The following is a 20,799-nucleotide window of genomic DNA, read 5'->3' on the forward strand; positions in this document are numbered from 1 at the left end:
GCAAACGGCTTTGTCTGGGTTATGCCAAAGGAACTACAGATGAGTTTGCATGGTTCCCATTTATGTACGGGTTGAAGCAAAATTTGGCGACATAATCTCTGGACAAAGAGTTGACTAGATTAAGAGATGAATCAGGTGTGTTATCTGTGTCAGCAGGCTCAAACCTGAGTGTGTGTGTGTGTGTTTGGAGAGCAAGTTTAGGAGGAGTTTCCCAGCAGACAGAAGCACTTGGAAAGCATGAGACCATCTTGTGAAAACAGCAAGGTGTGTGGAGAGAAAGTTGGTCCATGCATCCAGTGCAACTTTTAGAAGGAATTGGCTCACAAGCGGCTCCTTGAGAATATCCTGATGATCAAGAACCAGAGGGTGAAAGCTGAGATGTAAAGGCTATGCAGACAGCAGTCCATCAAACTGGTGGTTTACAGTATTTAGCTGACCTGGCGAATACATGACCCTCTTGAAAATAGCCATACAAGTACTGGCGCAAGTAGGCCTGCCGTGTTGTGTAAGAGGGTGTGTGTGACTCAATGGGCAGTAGTATTTACATCTGCCACACTGCGTTGATCTGTAATTGTAAGTCAGTAAAACCAGTTAATTTATCTCATTGAGCAAACCCCCCAAAAATGACATAATTTTGAATAACATAATTTATCACTATATAATATCTGCTAAGTATGTGAGGTGATTGTATACATAAATCATGTATGATCAAGTCAAATAGGATGGAATGTTTATTTCATCATAAATAAAAACACAAGCATCATATTGTTGTAAAAATCTACTTGGGAGTTTCACAGTGTTGACACAGTCACTTGGAGAATAAAGGATTATTTGTCAGAATGTGCAGTAATCACAGGGAAGTATTTACATTCAAAACAGTACGCGTCACGACAACAGAACCTCACTAACAAGGTCTCTGTGGCACTTTTCTACTTTGCTGAGGCATTTAAGAGAGAATACATATTTAAAGACTACCTTTACACACTTTTCAAAAGGGCTATTGTTATTAACAATTATGTTATTATTATAGTTATTCACCACACACACACTGCATGTCTTTGTTTTTCAATGTAACTTTAACAAGTTGTAGTCAACAGTAAAATGTTATACATTCAAATTTATAAAACGAGTGCAGTACACTATCGAAGGACAAGAATGTCCCAAATTAAATAAGTATAATGAAAAACACAGCAGACTTCTCTCTCCCTATTGGTACAATGATTCACAATGAATCACTGCTTTGGTTGAAGCCACATTGATAGATATTTAGTATAGTTAAGGACTGTGAGAGAAAATGTTTGTTATTGATGAACATCTTCACTTATTGACATTCTCTATTATAATCAACTCCATAAATGACTGAAAGACCAGGAAGTAACATAATGATGAATTCTGCAACAGTTAGTATAATGGCAGGTGTTTCGGAAGGTGAAAGGCTCAAATCTCTTCATTAGATGTGTACTAGAGAGCTCTTCTCAATGGTCGCTTCTGTGACAGTTTGGGCAGCGCATTGAGGGATATCGACATTTTTAAGTAGACAATTTCTTCTTCTTGTACTTCAAGTTTGAGTGTAGGTTTGAGTGAAGTGTGTAAAGAACAGGTATAAAGTCAAGGTTGGTGATTTACTGCCACCTGCAGTTACGGAATGTTTGCTCTGGAGTATAATTAATTGGTTGACTGCCCCTGCTGTCCTGGATGGAATTCTATCCTTTCTTAACTCATAGCCAGTCCTACCCAGTTGATGACACCAAAATGGGGAAAGCCCTATGAGGAGCTGCCCATGCTGTCACAGAAGTGGCCATCGAGAGGAGCTCTCTACTACACATCTATGGTATATAATAATAATACAAATAATAAACTTGGTGGGTGCTTACATTTGTCCTATTTCACACAAGTGTGTATTAATTGGGAATGTGTTTTTTGCATATTCCTGAGACACCTGTGGAGAGTGGAGTCACGGGTCAGGGTCTGCCATTATCAACGGTGACCTTGGTGCAATTTGGGGTAAGTGCCTTACTCAAGGGCACATCAACAGATTTCTCACCTTGAGGATTCGAACTAGTAACCTTTCGGTTACTGGCCAAACGCTCTAACCAATAGACTACCTGCCGCCCTTATCTTATGATTTTAGTAGTCTAGAAGCAGTCTGACACTAGCTGGCATTATGGGTACTGTAGTTCTTGGAGTATAATTATAATATTATAGTCATTTAGCAAACACAGTTAACACATACACAGTACACTATTCAGTATTATGTGGCCCATGTGGCAAACCCATAACTCAGTGATGCAAGCACCATGTTCTGAACAACTAAGTCATCAGAACTATAGAGATACACATGGGTGTTAAAGTTTATCTTAAAGGTCCAATGCAGCCATTTTATCTCAACATCAAATCATTTCAGGGTAACAATTAAGTATCTTACTGTGATTGTTTTCAATTAAAATGGTAAAAAGGAACCAGAAATAGCTTCTTAGCAAAGAGACTGTCTGTGAGTGGTCTGAGTGGGGAGGGGAAAACAGAAAACGATCTGTTATTGGCAGAGAGATTTGGAACTCTCTTTCTTATTGGTCTAACTAATTTACCACCTGGTGATGTCAACAGGCAGGCCAAAACTCCATCCCACCAAAACAGGCTGACATTTCTGGCAGTCTTTTCAAACAGCTCTTACACGAAAAGGGCATTATTAGGATTTCACAGTATTATTCCAACTTCCTAGTGCGGAAATATATATCAAACACAGGACATCCGGTTTTGACTGCACTGGACCTTTAAGGCATTTCAAATATAGTGTTTCTTGCTGTGTGTGTGTGTGTGTGTGTGTGTGTGTGTGTGTGTGTGTGTGTGTGTGTGTGTGTGTGTGTGTGTGTGTGTGTGTGTGTGTGTGTGTGTGTGTGTGTGTGTGTGTGTGTGTGTGTGTGTGTGTGTGTGTGGGGTTATCATTCCAAAGTTTCAAACTAGTCTGGGCTTTTGTGGTTTTCTCTACCACCAATCTCTTGAATATTTATCATCAATGAATTGAAATGTATCACGATTAAATACAATCAATGGCAATCCATCAATCAATAGTCATCGTACAGTTGCACAAATCTTGCATGTCTACTTTAATTATCTTTGGTTAGCATAAGTTGCCTGGCTGATACCAAAGATCCAGGCCTCTGAGTCTGGGGAGGGAGGCTGTTTGATGTTGTCAGCACGATGTGTCAATAATGAAATGGGCTGTGCTTTTTCTGGTTGGTTCTCATCTGTCTTTCGTACCCAAACACCCACAGGCACAGTCACACACATCCGCCGGGCACCGCCCCCTTCCAATACAATTAATGGCTTTTCAAACCCCCAGGAAAAAGTTTCAGAGAACCAACCAATGTAGCTGCTCTCTGAGACAACCGGAATATGACTTTCTGAAGACTGTCTTTAGACCAGTGGGGGCGCAGTGTGTCGTGTACCACGTGGGTTTGGGCGTCAGCCAGAACATAATACAAGAGGGAGTTTGGTCTAAAGTAGCCAACATAATTTATCTGTACAAGGAAGGATAATGTCTCATTTTCATTTTCTCTTCTCATTACAGATATCATAACGACCATCTCAATCAGTACATCATAGTACAGTACATTCCAATATATTCTTGGCAATGTTCTATATTCTTGGCAAAAGGAAACTGTTATAATCCTCATTGAAAAACTACACACTAGATTTGTCTTAATTGTCATTTGGATATGACCCAGCTACAGTCAGACCTACTGATTGCTGTAGCTCCCTTAGTTTGCAAATTTCTGTATTACTGTATGTAACCCTTTTCTAACATTTTCCACAAAGCAATGGCAGAAGGAAGACTGAGGGAAAACTAGCATTGTAGTTTTACAAACAGTTGAATATGAATTGTACAACATCCTGCTGCTTTCATGTAACTTAATAAATGCATATTACAACATTGGAACATTTGAGCAGAACCCCCCCCCCCCAAGAAAATAAGCCCCAAAAACAGCTGTTTTAGAATGTTCAATGGGGAGACTATTTCCTCTTGAATGTTGTTTGAATGTTATTTTCCTGCCCTGCTCTGTAGCATTACGGAAGAAGAGCAGGTTAGTACCAGTTGGATCGGCTTACAGTTCTAACATTCTCATCCTCATTATCTTACGTCAGATAGCGTTAGTTTCGTCTGAACCAGTGTTATGATACTGATGACTTGTCACCACAGATGGTCTGTTTAGGATTCTACTGTTGTGGCTTGATGGAGTAGGCCTACATCGCCATCTAGTGGGCGTGTCGGGGACAACAGTTGTTTACAACTAGCATTGTAGCTAAGACTAACTCTAACCCTTTTCCTAACCTGCCACACTAATTATCCTAACCTGCCACACTAATTATCCTAACCTGCCACACTAATTAGCCTAACCTGCCACACGAATTATCCTAACCTGCCACGCTAATTATCCTAACCTGCCACGCTAATTATCCTAACCTGCCACGCTAATTATCCTAACCTGCCACGCTAATTATCCTAACCTGCCACGCTAATTATCCTAACCTGCCACGCTAATTATCCTAACCTGCCACGCTAATTAGCCTAACCTGCCACGCTAATTAGCCTAACCTGCCACGCTAATTATCCTAACCTGCCACGCTAATTATCCTAACCTGCCACGCTAATTATCCTAACCTGCCACGCTAATTATCCTAACCTGCCACGCTAATTATCCTAACCTGCCACGCTAATTATCCTAACCTGCCACGCTAATTATCCTAACCTGCCACGCTAATTATCCTAACCTGCCACGCTAATTATCCTAACCTGCCACGCTAATTATCCTAACCTGCCACGCTAATTATCCTAACCTGCCACGCTAATTATCCTAACCTGCTATGTAAACAAACCATCTGTGGTGACAAATCAGCAGCATCAGCACCTCGGTTGAGGGACTAACATCGCGTAGGAGTGACGCCACATGTTAGAAGACAGTGGTTAGGATTAAATCCAAGTCGTGTTGTAGAGCAGCGCCCTAAACAGCCAACAATGTGCCCTTTAAAGGTAATTTACGCTTGAGACAACATTTGCAGCGTTCACCATGAATGCGATCTCTGTGAAATTGCCTTTAAAAAGGCGCACTGTCGGCTGTCTAGTGTGCTTCTCAATAACGCACCTTGGATTGAATCCTGACCAAGGCTTCATTCCTTCTCCTTTCAATCCCCCTGGCCATTGTGAGAGCCCTTCAGGTACACTTCATCCTGTGACAGGGGCCCGTCGTAAGCCTCCATGTAAAGACTGCTAGTGCTACTGCCACTGCTGCCCAGGAAGGTGCCCACGGCCCGACCCTGGCGAGCATGGCCCACCGCGTCGCTGAACACCTTGTTGATCTGCTCCTCAGAAGGCATCCACCAGTCCGGGTTAGAGGCACAGTGCATTCGGATAAACTCTGAGGAGTACAAGTAAATATTTGTTATGATTGAAAAACAAATTGTTCACCAATTGTTCATCTGTTCACCAATCTCTTTAGTAGCATACAAGTTGCTGTAGTACCCATCTCTTTAAGAGCATACATGTTGCTGTAGTACCCATCTCTTTAATATCATACATGTTGCTGTTGTACCCATCTCTTTAAGAGCATACATGTTGCTGTAGTACCCATCTCTTTAGTAGCATACATGTTGCTGTAGTACCCATCTCTTTAGTAGCATACATGTTGCTGTAGTACCCATCTCTTTAATAGCATATATGTTGCTGTAGTACCCATCTCTTTAATAGCATACATGTTGCTGTAGTACCCATCTCTTTAGTAGCATACATGTTGCTGTAGTACCCATCTCTTTAGTAGCATACATGTTGCTGTAGTACCCATCTCTTTAGTAGCATACATGTTGCTGTAGTACCCATCTCTTTAGTAGCATACATGTTGCTGTAGTACCCATCTCTTTAGTAGCATACATGTTGCTGTAGTACCATCTCTTTAGTAGCATACATGTTGCTGTAGTACCCATCTCTTTAGTAGCATACATGTTGCTGTAGTACCCATCTCTTTAGTAGCATACATGTTGCTGTAGTACCCATCTCTTTAGTAGCATACATGTTGCTGTAGTACCCATCTCTTTAGTAGCATACATGTTGCTGTAGTACCCATCTCTTTAGTAGCATACATGTTGCTGTAGTACCCATCTCTTTAGTAGCATACATGTTGCTGTAGTACCCATCTCTTTAGTAGCATACATGTTGCTGTAGTACCCATCTCTTTAATAGCATACATGTTGCTGTAGTACCCATCTCTTTAATAGCATACATGTTGCTGTAGTACCCATCTCTTTAGTAGCATACATGTTGCTGTAGTACCCATCTCTTTAGTAGCATACATGTTGCTGTAGTACCCATCTCTTTAATAGCATACATGTTGCTGTAGTACCCATCTCTTTAGTAGCATACATGTTGCTGTAGTACCCATCTCTTTAATAGCATACATGTTGCTGTAGTACCCATCTCTTTAGTAGCATACATGTTGCTGTAGTACCCATCTCTTTAGTAGCATACATGTTGCTGTAGTACCCATCTCTTTAGTAGCATACATGTTGCTGTAGTACCCATCTCTTTAGTAGCATACATGTTGCTGTAGTACCCATCTCTTTAGTAGCATACATGTTGCTGTAGTACCCATCTCTTTAGTAGCATACATGTTGCTGTAGTACCCATCTCTTTAGTAGCATACATGTTGCTGCAGTACCCATCTCTTTAGTAGCATACATGTTGCTGTAGTACCCATCTCTTTAGTAGCATACATGTTGCTGTAGTACCCATCTCTTTAGTAGAGATGCCGCCAGTACCTCTGAGGCAGGTGACTTTGACGGGGTTGAGGGGCCGTCTCTCCGGCCCAGGCTCTCCTGAGTGAACTGAGCGTTTCCTCTTGCCCAGGCCGCACGAGTACTTGAGCTCGTCCGTAGTGAAGACGAAGCGGATCAGGTAGCGTAGCAGCCGCCGGCCATCTTTCTTGGACGAGTTGACTGCCTCATCCCACTGCTTGTTGGTGATGAAGAGGGGATAGTTCCCCAGGAGCTGTTTACTGCCCTGAGGAGGAGTATGAAGAAGTGAAGAGGGTGAGAATGGCAGGATGTAGGTGAGGGAAGGACGACTCATAATAATGGCTGGAATGGAATGGTATAAAACCATGTTTTTCATGTGTTTGATACCATTCCATTTATTCAGTTTCAGCCATTACTATGAACCTGTCCCCCCCATTTAAATTGCCACAAACCACAACTGGTGAGAATGGAACGGCTTAGTTATGAGCTCTGAGTACCCTGCCATAGAGCCACCAGGGTTGGGGCCAATTCCATTTCAGTTCCGACAATTCAGAAAGTCCACTGAAATTCCTTTTCCATTTTTTTCCTCATTGAAAAGCAATGAAACGAAAAAGGAAAATTGGAATTGGATTACAGTTGATTGACTGAATTGAAATGGAATTGACCCCAACCCTGAGGGGCACTAGCAGGGTATTGAAAAGTGCATTCAAGCTGTCAAAGCATTCAGAAGAAGTACAGTCATTCATGTGTTATAACAAGGTTGTTAACTTCATGCTCAATATGTGATGGAGAACTATGACATTTTTTAGTTAGTCTAGTTTCTCAGATAAATCTAAAGCATTAATTGTGCTATACACCTGATACCAACAATAACCAGTTCCTATCGTTGTAAACCCATTGCCCCATAGAACAATAAGTTATTGCCAGATGTAACTGCAATGTTGAGGAAAAGGCGGTGGTGGTGTCCATTAACCTTTTCTCCATTTAACAGAACCTATTTTTATCTTGTTATGCAACACTGTTGCAAGATGATATTTTCACATCCTTAATAGAGAAGCTGATTTGAATGGCAGTTTCACATCTTGTGCCACTAGTTTCGGTGTTATCTATAAAGCTGCTGTGCAACTGAGTTCAACATTACTTAAGGGGAGTCAGTGACAACATCCCCCAAAAAATCTATACATCCACTCTCCTATTTAACTGGGCTTTTAAGTGATTGTTTACTCCAAAATCAAAGTGTGTTAGACTGTCAGAGAGGAGTCCATGCCCAATGCCATTTGTTGTGTAGGTCTAGCTATATGCTTGATTAAAACATGAATGGGAAAGATAGGCCCCAGGTAATTTCACATTTTATATGGATCTATATAACAGATTGTGAAACTCTTTCTAATAGTGGACTACTTTTGAGGTCTCAAAATGTCTGACAAACTAGGATGGGGGTGGGGACGACAACGCTTCTCATGCTTCTCATGCCGAGAAAGCCACCAAGGTGAGTAGGTGATATTTAAGGCCCATTAGAGTAAGGCACGTTAGAAAGACACAAACTAAGTGAGGGGTCATTCCGTTACATACAGTAAGAAAACACATCTTGAAAACACAAACCTCATATAATGTTTTCTGTTCTTCTTCCTGTAGAGATAGAGCGCTCTTTAGATCTAAAAGTTCACCCTGGTGTCTTATTTTGCATCTCTCATGTAACATCTATAATATACACATTGGCCGTGTCCGAATACCCATACTAAGCTTCTAAATAGTAGACATTTTGAGTATGCAAAAATAGAAAGTTTTATGGTATGTGAAATTTCAGAAATGTAGTATGCCATATAAAGGATGTCATACTGTACTCACTTCAGCTTTTCTGAAATGAGTATGGCTGGGGTCCTCCCTGGGTCAGCCCTAGCCCTCCCTGACCCTCTCCACCCATCTCCCTGGGGCAGGGAGCTGGCTGGATGGAGTTGCGTCCCCTGGCGGCCTTGGCAGGGTTTGCTCCGACTCCCCTCCCTGGGGGACGCCCCCAACACTACCTGGCCCTCTGAAGCCATCTCTCATTCAATTCAATGAAGCCCAGGTAAATGGTTGGAGTGACTAGGACTCTCTTGGAATTCATGATTCACCTGAGAGGGCCCCCGTCGGCCGGCTTCTAAATGGTTCCTCGCTCCCAACGTGGATTGGCCTCCATCGGTGGAGGCACTTTCGGAGACGGTTCACCTTTGGTGACTCTAGATAACCTTGAGCCGATCGCGCTCCCTTTGTGGCGGTGACGCTCCAAAAGTGTATCTTAAAGTTGCTGCAGTTAAAAAGCCTATAGTTGGATCTTGGGACCGCCTGTCCCAGCCCCTGCCTCTTGGTACTCCCTTGATGCACCTAATTGAATGTCCTGTGTGGTCCAAAGCGTTGACTTCGAAAACATTTGTGTTCAAAATAGGCCCGGTCACTTGAATACCTCAGCTAGGATTAATGGAATAGGACTTTGGTTCTATTTTGTGGGTTTTTCTTCTGAACTGGGGCCATGATTAAGAGGGATGGACGGGGGGCATTCGTATTGTGCCGCTAGAGGTGAAATTCTTGGACCGGTGCAAGACGGACAAAAGTGAAAGCTTTTGCCAAGAATGTTTTCATTAATCAAGAACAAAAGTTAGCGGTCCGAAGACAATCAGATACCTTTGTATTTCCGACCCAAAACAAATTGTATGTCACTCCAGGAGCTCATCAAACAGAGTAAAAAACAATGTACACACCTAGCCATGGTATTTGTGGACTTTGTGAAGGCTTTCGACTCGGCATTGCATGAGCACCTTCTGGGTGTTCTTGGGTAAAGGGGCCTTGACCGGCACATCATGGAGTTGATCGGGAGCATCTATGAGAACAGCGTAACAAGGGTCATTCTCGATGGAGTGAAATCCTTGATGATTGACATGTTGGTCCGCAATACGATCCAAGGTCGCAGCTGCTGTTCAGTCCAGACACTCGAACGCCAGGGCTCTGGGGTCGGACCAGAAGGCCGCCAGACTACCACTTTAGTTTTTGCCGATGACTTGGTACTGTTGAACAGCTCGGTGAAAGGTATGGGAAAAAAACATGGCAATTCTGGAACAATATTGCCAACTGATGGAGTTGAGAGTTCAACCCAGAAAGTGCCACAGTTTCTTAATTGAGAAAGGTGGTAATGACAAGGGCAAGTCCTCATTCAAGGTTAATGACTGTTTATCCTGGAAACTGAATGGAGAGGACTTGCACTTAATTGGGCCTGAGGAATCCTAAAAATATCTTGGAATGCAAGTGAACCCGTAGGCAGGCATTGTTAAACCGAAACTGATTGGGCTACTTCGTGACTGGATATGCAAGATCGGATGGGCGGTGCTAAAACCTTCTCAGAAGGTCTTTCACTGTCCCGAGGCTAATCTACAGAGCTGACCACAGCAACCTAAAGGGGGTCGACCTGACCAAAATAGATGGAATGATAAGAACCGCTGTGAAAGAATGGCTCCCCCACCCATGAGCACATGTAACGGGTTGCTCTATGTGAAACACCGATACGGGGGTCTAGGTATCGTGAAGCCGGCCCCCCAGATTACATCGATCCAGGCCAGAAGGATCCACCGGCAGATGAGGGAATATGGCTGCAAGCCGGTGAGAGTGATGAGGGAATATGGCTGCAAGCCGGTGAGAGTGACACAAAGATGCCCTCCCTCGAAAACAACACAACTGGCTTAGTGACGCTGCATTTCCCAATACCTGTCACGCACTGGTCGAAGTATGTTGTGTTTGTCTTCGTTTATTTGGTCAGGCCAGGGGTGTGGCATGGGTTTTTGTATGTGGTGTGTTTTGTATTGGGATTGTAGCTTAGTGGGGTGTTCTAGATAAGTCTATGGCTGTCTGAAGTGGTTCTCAATCAGAGGCAGGTGTTTATCGTTGTCTCTGATTGGGAACCATATTTAGGCAGCCATATTCTTTGAGTGTTTCGTGGGTGATTGTCCTTATGGTTCTGATGTCCTTGTTCTGTGTTTATTTACACTAGTATAGGCTGTTTCGGTTTTCGTTACGTTCTTTGTTTTGTAGTGTTTGTAATTGATTCGTGTTTTACGTTTGTTTATTAAACATGGATTGCAATCTACACGCCGCATTTTGGTCCGACTCTCCTTCCCACCTAGAAAGCCGTAACAATACCGTGTGATTGGAGGCAGGAAGAAATGTGAAAATGGATATGCCTGTCAACTCAAGGTGTGGGGACACAGGCCTTTGGCAGTGATAAGATCAGCAAAACTAGGCTTACCTCCTCAGTGGGATTCGGCCAGTATAACAATGGACTGAAGTTGAGGGCAAATGTTTATCCTACTCAGGAGATGTTGAAAAGGGGACGGCCGGAGAAGGATTCCTCTTGGAGGAACTTTCCAGTCCTGTATGAATCTTGCTGACATATACTGGGTCGATGCCAGTTGATCCAAGGAGCCCGCATAAATAGGCACAACAGGGTGTGTGACCTATCAGTAACGGAAGCCGAAAGCAACGGATGGAACGTTATCAAGGAGATACATATCTCCACGCTGGATGGGAGACTAAGGAAACCAGACTTGATATTCGTGAAAAATGGTGCCACTTTGGTGGTTGATGTTACAGTGCGATACGAAGACGCCGTTGACACCGCCGAGGTGGCTAGATCGGAAAAGATTGCATACTACATCACTGTTGCTGCATCAATCATTAACAAGCTGCTGGGAGTCGATAGGGTCACCTTGTTTGGCTTCTCATGAGGGGCCCTGAGCAAGTGGCCTACTCCTAACGATTAAGTATTGCAAGCCATGGGACTATCTTGGTCTTGAAGGGCGGACTTCGCAGAGCTGGAAAAAGAAAGAGTCCTGCTCTACTCCATAGATCTGCTGAGAGATGTCAATTGTGTAGATCGGCTCGACGAAGAGGCACAGAGTGATGAAGGTGTTTAAACCACATCAGGCAAGTGGGTCTGATATTCCTCCCTACCTCATAGAAGGAAAACCCTAACCGTGGTCGGGAGTCCACTTATGTGTCCGTCAGAGCATGGTGGAATACAAGGGTTGGCCGGGACAAGATCTGATAAGAAGGGTAACTGACCCGGGCTATGTGTCCATTAGTGATTAACATGGGTAACTGGGATCCCGAGACTGTTTTCACAGAGTTGGTCCCCGTTAAGATATAGTACCTTGATGCTTAAACTATTTCCACTCTTTATCTCCCCGTTATTCATGATCGATCTGTATAATCATCAACTTGATTTAGCCAAATATAAGATATGTTTATTATATTAAATATTCTGTCATTCATTGAAGGAGGTTATCTAGCAAGCTTAGCAACTTTGTTCATTTGACTTTTGTTGGACTGCCATTACAAAGTTAGTGTGATTCGACAACGCCCTACGAGGGGTACACTCCGTGTGTCCTAATTTAGATCTGTGTCCAGTTAGCCAACTGCTGAAATGCTCTGAATTAATTGAGGAACATTATGAACGGCCAGTTTTGCTATTCAAAACAATGTTGTTGGCGATCAAAGATAGTTCCTCTATCATTACTGAATATCAGTTTAATTTGCCCTAAAATCAAGGTGACAAGGTGGCGCAGCGACAATCTTATTTGCGGAGAACCCTGGCATAGTGACCATATCTTAGTTTAACACACTTTAAATGGGCACTTCTGATTTTTGTCATATTTCCCGGACTCTCTGGATAAATATGAATTCTTCTCGGTATTGAAACAGGAAAATATGAATCCCTCCATGGAACAGAGTCCTGCGGGGGTAAACAGCTAGGTTGAACTCACCTGGCCCCTGGATCAGCCTAAATGTACTGTATGTCAAAGTGAAGAAATTCGAAGTGCAGCTATGGGACCGGCCTCGCCCAATAGATATCAAAGGGAAGAGGGGACTCAGAGGACCATGCACACAGAAGGAAGTAAACACTGGATGACACGATAAGTGCCGTCCTCTCGCAACACACATCCACCCATACTCACACACATACAGTACGGTAACAAGCATCACGCACACGCTCACACTGGCAAAACACACAGTCTTACACTTTCATATATTGGCCGAGGGCGCTACCATCCGATTCCTAGCCAAATAATCCCTCTTGTGTTGCCTTAGGTGTTCTCAAGTGCTGGACAGAAACAAGCAGTGAAAATAATACTGATTACCGCTCACCCCAGCTGAAGCACGGCGGTTAGTAGTGTCAGCCCTTGGCTCTCTCTTCTCCAGGGAAGTAATGCGTAGCACATTGATGACGAGACAGGGCGACTGACAGCCAGTCTGGAAGCCAGAAAAGGCTCAGAACTACACTGACATGTGGCTAAACCGAACGACAAGCCTCGTTTAGCCAGTGCTCCTCATCTCAAAGTGAAGAAATTCAATGAAGCGGGTAAACGGTGGGCAGCTTTGAGCCTCTTTAGGTAGCCAACTAGTTACCAGATACACGGCTGGACCCCCAGCCCACTCCCGAGAGCCCCTGGCCATTGACTCCCTGTCAAAATTAATGAATGGCGGGAAACATTGCAATTGCACATTAGATGACGCATTCTCAGTATGGATGAGCTTAGTATGTTGATATTTGCACATACTGCATTCGTTTTTTACTGAACAATACGTTCTAAATATAGTATGTAGTACAATTAATACACAGTATGCAGTAAGCAAGACAGATTTCAGACACGGCCAGTATGACTAGTGATAAAACATAAAAAGGTACAGTACAGTACCTGACAGAAACTGGAACAGACCAAGAGTATTTCTTTCTAGAAAGACACAGTCTGTGTTTTGAGACAAACTGATTTCTTGCCTCTGTTAGTTGTTCCTCTGCCATGGGCTGTATAAACTGGTCATGGTGCTGGAGAACAGTCTTGAAGAAGTCCAGCACATTCTGGCAGGGAGCTGGAAGGAAATCAGGGTTATAAAAGACACAGAAAGAATGTGATATATAAATCGAGTCCGGGGTGTCTAACTCTAAGTCGCTCTAGATAAGAGCATCTGCTTAATGACTAAAATGTCAAATACAGCCCCCCCCCCCCCCGAAATGATATGGGACAGTGACACGTTTTGGCTCTGTACTCCAGCACTTTGGATTTTAAATGATACAATGACTATTGACTATTGAGGTTAAAGTGCAGGCTGTCAGCTTTAATTTGATGCTATTTTGATCCATATCAGGTGAACCATTTACAAATTAAAACAGTTTTTGTACATAGTCCCCCCCATTTTAGGGAACCAAAGGTATTGGGACAAATTCACTTCACTCAAACTTTTCTCTCCAAAGTTTCTTATTTTATTTATTTTTATTGACCCTTTATTTAACTAGGCAAGTCAGTTAAGAACAAATTCTTATTTACAATGATGGCCTACCCCAGCCAAACCCTAACCCGGACGACACTGGGCCAAATGTGTGCCGCCCTGTGGGACTCCCAATCACGACCGGTTGTGATACAGCCTGGAATCGAACCAGGGTCTGTAGTGACGCCTCTAGCACTGAGATAAAGTGCCTGAGACTGCTGCGCCACTCGGGAGCCCAGAAAAGTGCTGGAGTACAGAACCAAAACAACAACAAAAAATTCCAGAGGGCACTGTAAATCTTGAACTTGACATAACGTTAGGTACTACACCACATGGTTACCCTCCTCATTTGGCACTGTGTCATTATTGTGACATACTATGTCAAGTCACAGGGTAAAGACCCAAATCCACGGAGTTGTCTTGGGCAGCAAAATTTGCACATCGTCTAACTTGATGCTTTTATAGGTGACAGCCTTCTATAGAATCTGCCTTTACTGGGTTCTATGATCCTGAAACCCCGGTACTGTACCTGGTATGTTGTCCATCTTGTTGCGCAGCTCTTCGTTCTCCTGCTGCAGACACAGCACCTCCTGCTCCAGCTCCACACAGCGAGGGCAGCAGCTCTCCTCCTCCTCCTCTTCCTCCTCCGGCAGGGTGGACGAGGGGTGGCCATACGAATCTGAGGGGGCCGGGGAGTTCCAGCCCCCCAGGTTGTGGCCCGGCGACCCCCCAGACTCGGGCTCAGCTGGTGGGCATCGCTCTCCCTCGAGGCCCGGGCCGGGATGGGGCTGCTGGTTCCCGGTGAGCAGATAGCTCTGGAGGGACTCAGTGAAAATGCGCAGGAAGGCGGATGTTTGTTGTTGGCTCCAGTGGCTGTGCTGGGCTTCATCATCAGGGTCGATGGTGGCACTCTCGTCAAGACGTGGCGTGCCCAGGGTGGGGTAATTACCCCCCTGACCCGCGACTGGCCTTGACTCCGCCCCAGGTCCAGAGAGGCAGCTGTCCTCCTGCTTGATGTGGGAGGAGGGCAGAGGAGCTTGAGGCTCCACAAACCGGCCGTTGTTGTTGAGAAGAGTGAGGACCCGGCTACACTGCTGTGCGAAGGCATCCAAGATGAGGCGATTTTCTAGAGGAACAGAGAGCGAGTAGATAAAGATAGCCAAGATGTTCACTATGACATGAAGGCCAACCAGCATATTTTGGAGTCAACGGTTGGGCATCAACACATTTCTACATTTCCACAGTCCTTGATTACTTGGCATTGAATTGATAGCATGTATTTTTTTTAAACACAGAAGAGCGTGGACTAGATTAGTTGTTCATAATACTACAGTAGGATTGCTTCAGTCTTATCCCTTTCTCGGTCACCTCTCTGCTTCAGTCTTATCCCTTTCTCAGTCACCTCTCTGCTTCAGTCTTATCCCTTTCTCAGTCACCTCTCTGCTTCAGTCTTATCCCTTTCTCAGTCACCTCTCTGCTTCAGTCTTATCCCTTTCTCAGTCACCTCTCTGCTTCAGTCTTATCCCTTTCTCAGTCACCTCTCTGCTTCAGTCTTATCCCTTTCTCAGTCACCTCTCTGCTTCAGTCTTATCCCTTTCTCAGTCACCTCTCTGCTTCAGTCTTATCCCTTTCTCGGTCACCTCTCTGCTTCAGTCTTATCCCTTTCTCAGTCACCTCTCTGCTTCAGTCTTATCCCTTTCTCAGTCACCTCTCTGCTTCAGTCTTATCCCTTTCTCAGTCACCTCTCTACTTCAGTCTTATCCCTTTCTCAGTCACCTCTCTGCTTCAGTCAGGTGTTGGCGTTTCTGCTTCGCTGCTCTGGCTTCCTCCCCTCACCACCCTCACTCCCTCTATCTGGCTCTTCCTCTTTCTCTACAAGAGTCATATTTTACCCGAGTACAGGTTCCCTCCATTCAATGGCACTCTTGTACAAGGAAGCTGGTTGAGTCAGACATCAATATCTAGGCCTACACTAGTCCTTCCCTTGCCATTGTTGCCTGTGCTTGCTCTTTGAGGGTTATAGGCTTTGGTTGCAGTTGAGCACTTTTTGACAAATGCATTTGATTTGATGATATTTGATGCCCCCCCACCCCCCTCCTCCTCCTCCTCTTGAGCTTAAATAATCACCCAAGCCAAACAAATGGGTTTATGATGCTACTGAGCGATAATATCATCCATAACAGCTCATAAAAGCAGCTCTCCCTGTGTCCTTCTCCCAGCAGTCTCAGCACATCGGAATGAGATGATCTTGCACATCTCTCCTCTAATGATTACGAATGTGTTGCCTTCACACACAAAGAGACAAGGCAGGTAATTATGAGCGCAGACAGCTACCCACGGCGTCCTCGCTGCAACTGGGCGGGAGGCCCGGCACTCTGGCAGCCGCTGAGACGTGTCTATCGGCCTGGCGCAGATGTGTCGCATTTATTAATATGCGTGCCGTCTTTGTTTACCCGCCGAGATGTATCTGATATCATCCCCCATGCCTCCGTCCCTCCCACCCACCCGTCTTCTCTTGCTCCCTGGTAGTGTGCACGGGGAGACAGCCTCATAAAATGTCATTAAATACAACATGCTCCGCAGAGGCAAATTTATGAGCACCATTTATTTTAATCACAACTCTTTGGAAAAGCTTTTAAATGCAATTTGCTTTATTGTGTGTGGATCTCAGGGCTGGCGTCCTTGGGTTCCTCCTTCTGTCTGTGGGATGCAGAATGGGAAAGAAACACCACCTCTGTCTGACTGTCACCTCCAGGGAAATGTGCTCCTATCACTGGAATCATTAAATCACATGAATACTTAGTTGTATTGGCTAGCTTTTGTCGTATGGTTAACAAAATATATACCCTTTTTGTACTATTGCGCCAAACTGACCCAAACGTTCTTGCTCGGTTATTTTCTTTATGCGCTGTTCTTTTCAGCATAATTACAACAGCTTGGTTTAGGTCAACTCGGTTGGCTCAGTGGAGTGAAACGTTCCATACTGTATCGAATGCAGATACCTAATAACTGTGTAAAACTGGGCTTTGAATTGGGTTGTTAATTAAGACAAAATTGGAAGCCCCAGTACCATAGGAGCAGGTTAGTTATAACGTAGTGATTGTTCAGGGGAGCCTATAGGCCTACCATAGAGAATGTAATACTGTATGAGGCCTGTACTTTGTCACTGCCCTGGATAATGGCATGAGGCGACATTACAAGTATCATACCAATTTGGCTTAATGCTACAGCACAGTGCTAACACAGTATAAGTTAGATAGTGCTGTGTCAGCGTAACAACAATCTCAGAATACTGACGCTCAACCTCCCCTGCTAGTGGAGTGATAAGGAGATCTATATCTGTGGGGGAAATATGATATCTGTTTAATTTAGTAACAAAACTGCTTCCGGCTCTGGTCAAAGGTAGTGCACTATAATAGGGATATGGTGCCAATTGGGACGCAGATCAAGGTTCCTATAGAAATAGAAGTGTAGTGTATTTCTATGCTTACTCTTCCTTTGAGAAACCAGTTTGCCTGCTTTTGCTCAAAAGCAGTGCACATCATTACAATGGATATTCACACAGACATAAACACAAACACACTTCAGCAACTGCACAACCCTATCACTCATTTGAGCACACACAGACCCTACAGTGGGCCTACTCAGTCATGGCTGCTTATTTTCAGTAGTACATAATATCTATCACAGGAAATTATAGAGAGATCAGAGATTGATGGAGATATGGGGGGGATCAAATCAAATTTTGTCACACGCAACCAATACAACAGGTGTAGACCTTACCATGCTTAAAACAAGCACTTAACAACAATGTAGTTTTTCATAAAATAAGAGTTAAGAAAATATTGACTAAATAAACTAAAGTAAAAAAAAGTAACACAATAAAATAACAAGGCTATATATACAGGGGTTACTGGTACAGCGTCAATGTACGGGGGTACAGGTTAGTCAAGGTAATTGAGGTAATATGTACATGTAGGTGTAACAGTATAACTTTAGACCGTTCCCTCGCCCATACCTGGGCGCAAACCAGGGACCCTCTGCACACATCAACAACAGTCACCCATGAAGCATCGTTACCCATCGTTCCACAAAAGCCCCTTGCAGAGCAAGGGGAACCACTACTTCAAGGTCTCAGAGCAAGTGACGTCACCGATTGAAACGCTATTTAGCGCGCACCACCGCTAACTAGCTAGCCATTTCACATCCGTTACATAGGTAGGGGCATCCACTGATAATAAACAGCGAGTAGCAGCAGTGTAAAGTGGATTCACCTGGTTGGTCTAGGACATGGTAAGAGCAGGTGTTCCTAATGTTTTGTACACTTAGTGTATAGTTACTACTCTCTGCTGGACTGATATGCCATTATGGTTTAATTTGTTGTTCTATGACTATTTTATTAGGCTATCTGTATCATTTTAGCCTATAATACCTCAAATAGGCCTAGGCCCTACTTGTGGTGAATCAATAATTGTCTTTGTCCAAAATACAAAACACCTTAACCAAAAACTGTTGTTTGACAACACATTTGTGTCATTTTGGGTCAACCATGCAAATAGCCTACCTTGTAAGGTCTGGATATGGCTAAATACATACAACATATTTTAAAATGTGTGTTTTATTACACTCATAGAAAAAAAGCTGCCCCCATAGGAGAACCCTTTGAAGAACAATTTTTTGTTCCAGGTTAAACCCTATTGGGCTCCATGTAGAACCCTTTCCCCAGAGAATTCTACATGGAACCAAAAATAGTTATACCTGGAACCAAAAATAGTTATACCTGCAACCAAAAAAAATCCTATGAGGACAGCCGAATACGCTTTTTGGGACCCTTTTTTCTGTGTTGGGAAGGATTGTAATACTAACCAGAGAATGTATTTCTAACAGTGGTTGCATTGCATTTACGCGCACAGGCAACAGGCCTAGACATCCTCTAGTCTAGTCCAACACCTAATTCCTAAAATAAAGGCTAAACTTTTCCTAATTTCACTTTCTCAGCAAGTTTGAAAACATACCTGAGCTTATCCCGTAAGTGCAGTCGGGAGATTCGTGGTTGAGCGCGGCTTTTCCAGGCGAATACTTAGGGTCCTGGCGCACCGCGGTGCCGCTGCCGACCCTCTCCTGGAAGCCAAGTGATGCTGCCGCCACACTCCCCACTGTTGCTGAGGTAGATGTCGCGGCTCTACTGCTGGGCCTGTTATCGCATGGGAAACGCTGTTGCTGCTGCAGCTGCGGTGTCGCGAGATACTGGCTGCTGCTGCTGATGGTGAGGGAGGTTTGGTGGAGCTGCTGCCGCTGTTGCTGATACTGTTGTTGATACGGATGATGGTGATTGAGATTATGATTGTAGTGATGACCGCCTCCGTCTCCCAGCAGCGGGATATCGACCATTGTGGGTCTGTCGAACCGCGCCTTCCCCACCAACCGCTTGTTTGGGAAGGTCTTGAGGCTGCTGTATGGACCCCGCTGCTGACTGCACATCTTTGGGGCGCAGAGACCCTCGTCGGCAGGTTGCATTTCCCCCTCCATCACTGCAAGTTTCAACACGCAGTGGTGACTCGAGCTCGCTCTTGTCGCGTCCTTGTCTGGTGACTGGTTATTTTTTTCGTCACCGTCTCGCTGTCTGGCTCAGTTTCCCCCCCAGTAGTGCACTTTAATATTCAGAGGGTGGGCTAATTTACTGACAAGACAGAGCTCCAATCCCCAGACGGGGGGCGCCGCGTGAAAAAGTGATTGTGCCAAGCGGGAAATACAGGCGCGATCTGCACACCTCGCTGTATGTACATTGTGTCTCTAATCATCTTCATGAGCATACAGTTTCAAAGCAAAATTATATCGATGAAACTATAGCCGCCATTTTGCCTCTGAGGACAAGCTGGGTAAAGAGAGAATATGCTACCCCTTCACTATGACAACGGCCTCAAATAAGTGTGTCTCTAAAAATGACAGCCAAAATTAATAGGATAGCCTAATTGGGTTGTGTTTGGCTTTTGGAATGTTTGAAATAACCTACATGAGACCAAACACGGCATGATTGTGTACCTTTACATGTACACCAACAATTCGATATTAAAGTGATTATAGCAGAAGGCCAAGTAGGGCATTAGTCATGTAAACCCTTTACTCTGTTTATCTTAATCGCCGTAAGGTCATAATCGAAGTAAGCATACGCCGATTAAAACACCTGGTTTTCTGAGCAATCTTTCGAATTATTAGGACATGTAAACAGTTTAAATCCGTGTTCCATGGGTTTATTTAATCTGCGCATGTGCCTGCACCGGGTAGCGCAAGCCTCCCTATGCGCAAGTGAGGTGAGTTCAGGAAAAACTGTAAATTTGCGTCTTATAAGTAGTTCACATACAATCAGTTGTGGAAAAAGTACCCAACAGTCATACTTGAGTAAAAGTAAAGATACCTTGATAGAGAATGACTCAAGAAAAAGTAAAAGTCACCCAGTAAAATACTACCTGAGTAAAAGTCAAAAGTATTTGTTTTTAAATATACTTAAGTATCAAAAGTAAATGTAATTGCTTAAATATACTTCAGTATCAAAGTAAAAGTATAAATCATTTCAAATTCCTTATATTAGGCAAACCAGACGGCACAATTGTTTGATTTTATTATTTTTCTTTTTTTACATTTACGGATAGCCAGAAACACTCCCAAAACTCAGACATAATTTACAAACGAAGCAATCGTTTCGTGACTCAGCCAGATCAGAAGCAG

At 43.9% G+C, this 20,799-nt stretch overlaps 1 protein-coding gene across 1 annotated transcript; it reads right to left on the reverse strand.

Annotated features, from left to right (window-relative positions):
- Positions 1 to 3,988: 3,988 nt before the first annotated feature.
- On the reverse strand, positions 3,989 to 19,639 carry LOC135527094 (BEN domain-containing protein 4-like). The gene is made up of 6 exons (XM_064955742.1): positions 19,089 to 19,639; positions 14,603 to 15,199; positions 13,586 to 13,677; positions 8,386 to 8,472; positions 6,808 to 7,048; positions 3,989 to 5,414 (listed from the first exon to the last, which is right to left on the reverse strand). Exons 1-6 carry the CDS (start codon positions 19,600 to 19,602, stop codon positions 5,182 to 5,184), a joined length of 1,764 nt encoding a protein of 587 aa, XP_064811814.1. The 5' UTR covers positions 19,603 to 19,639; the 3' UTR covers positions 3,989 to 5,181.
- Between the last annotated feature and the right edge of the window lie 1,160 nt (positions 19,640 to 20,799).

This window comes from Oncorhynchus masou, chromosome 32 (genome assembly GCF_036934945.1).
Source record: "Oncorhynchus masou masou isolate Uvic2021 chromosome 32, UVic_Omas_1.1, whole genome shotgun sequence".
In the NCBI taxonomy this organism is placed as follows: Eukaryota; Metazoa; Chordata; class Actinopteri; order Salmoniformes; family Salmonidae; genus Oncorhynchus; species Oncorhynchus masou.

Coding starts and splice junctions, on each gene's coding strand:
- LOC135527094 (XM_064955742.1), bottom strand. CDS start 19,602: ATGGAGGGGGAAATGCAACCTGCCGACGAGGGTCTCTGCGCCCCAAAG. Junction 8,473..13,585: donor CAGAGGAACAACTAACAGAG/GCAAGAAATCAG, acceptor ATGTTACATGAG/AGATGCAAAATAAGACACCA. Junction 5,415..6,807: donor CAAAGTCACCTGCCTCAGAG/GTACTGGCGGCA, acceptor TGTACTCCTCAG/AGTTTATCCGAATGCACTGT.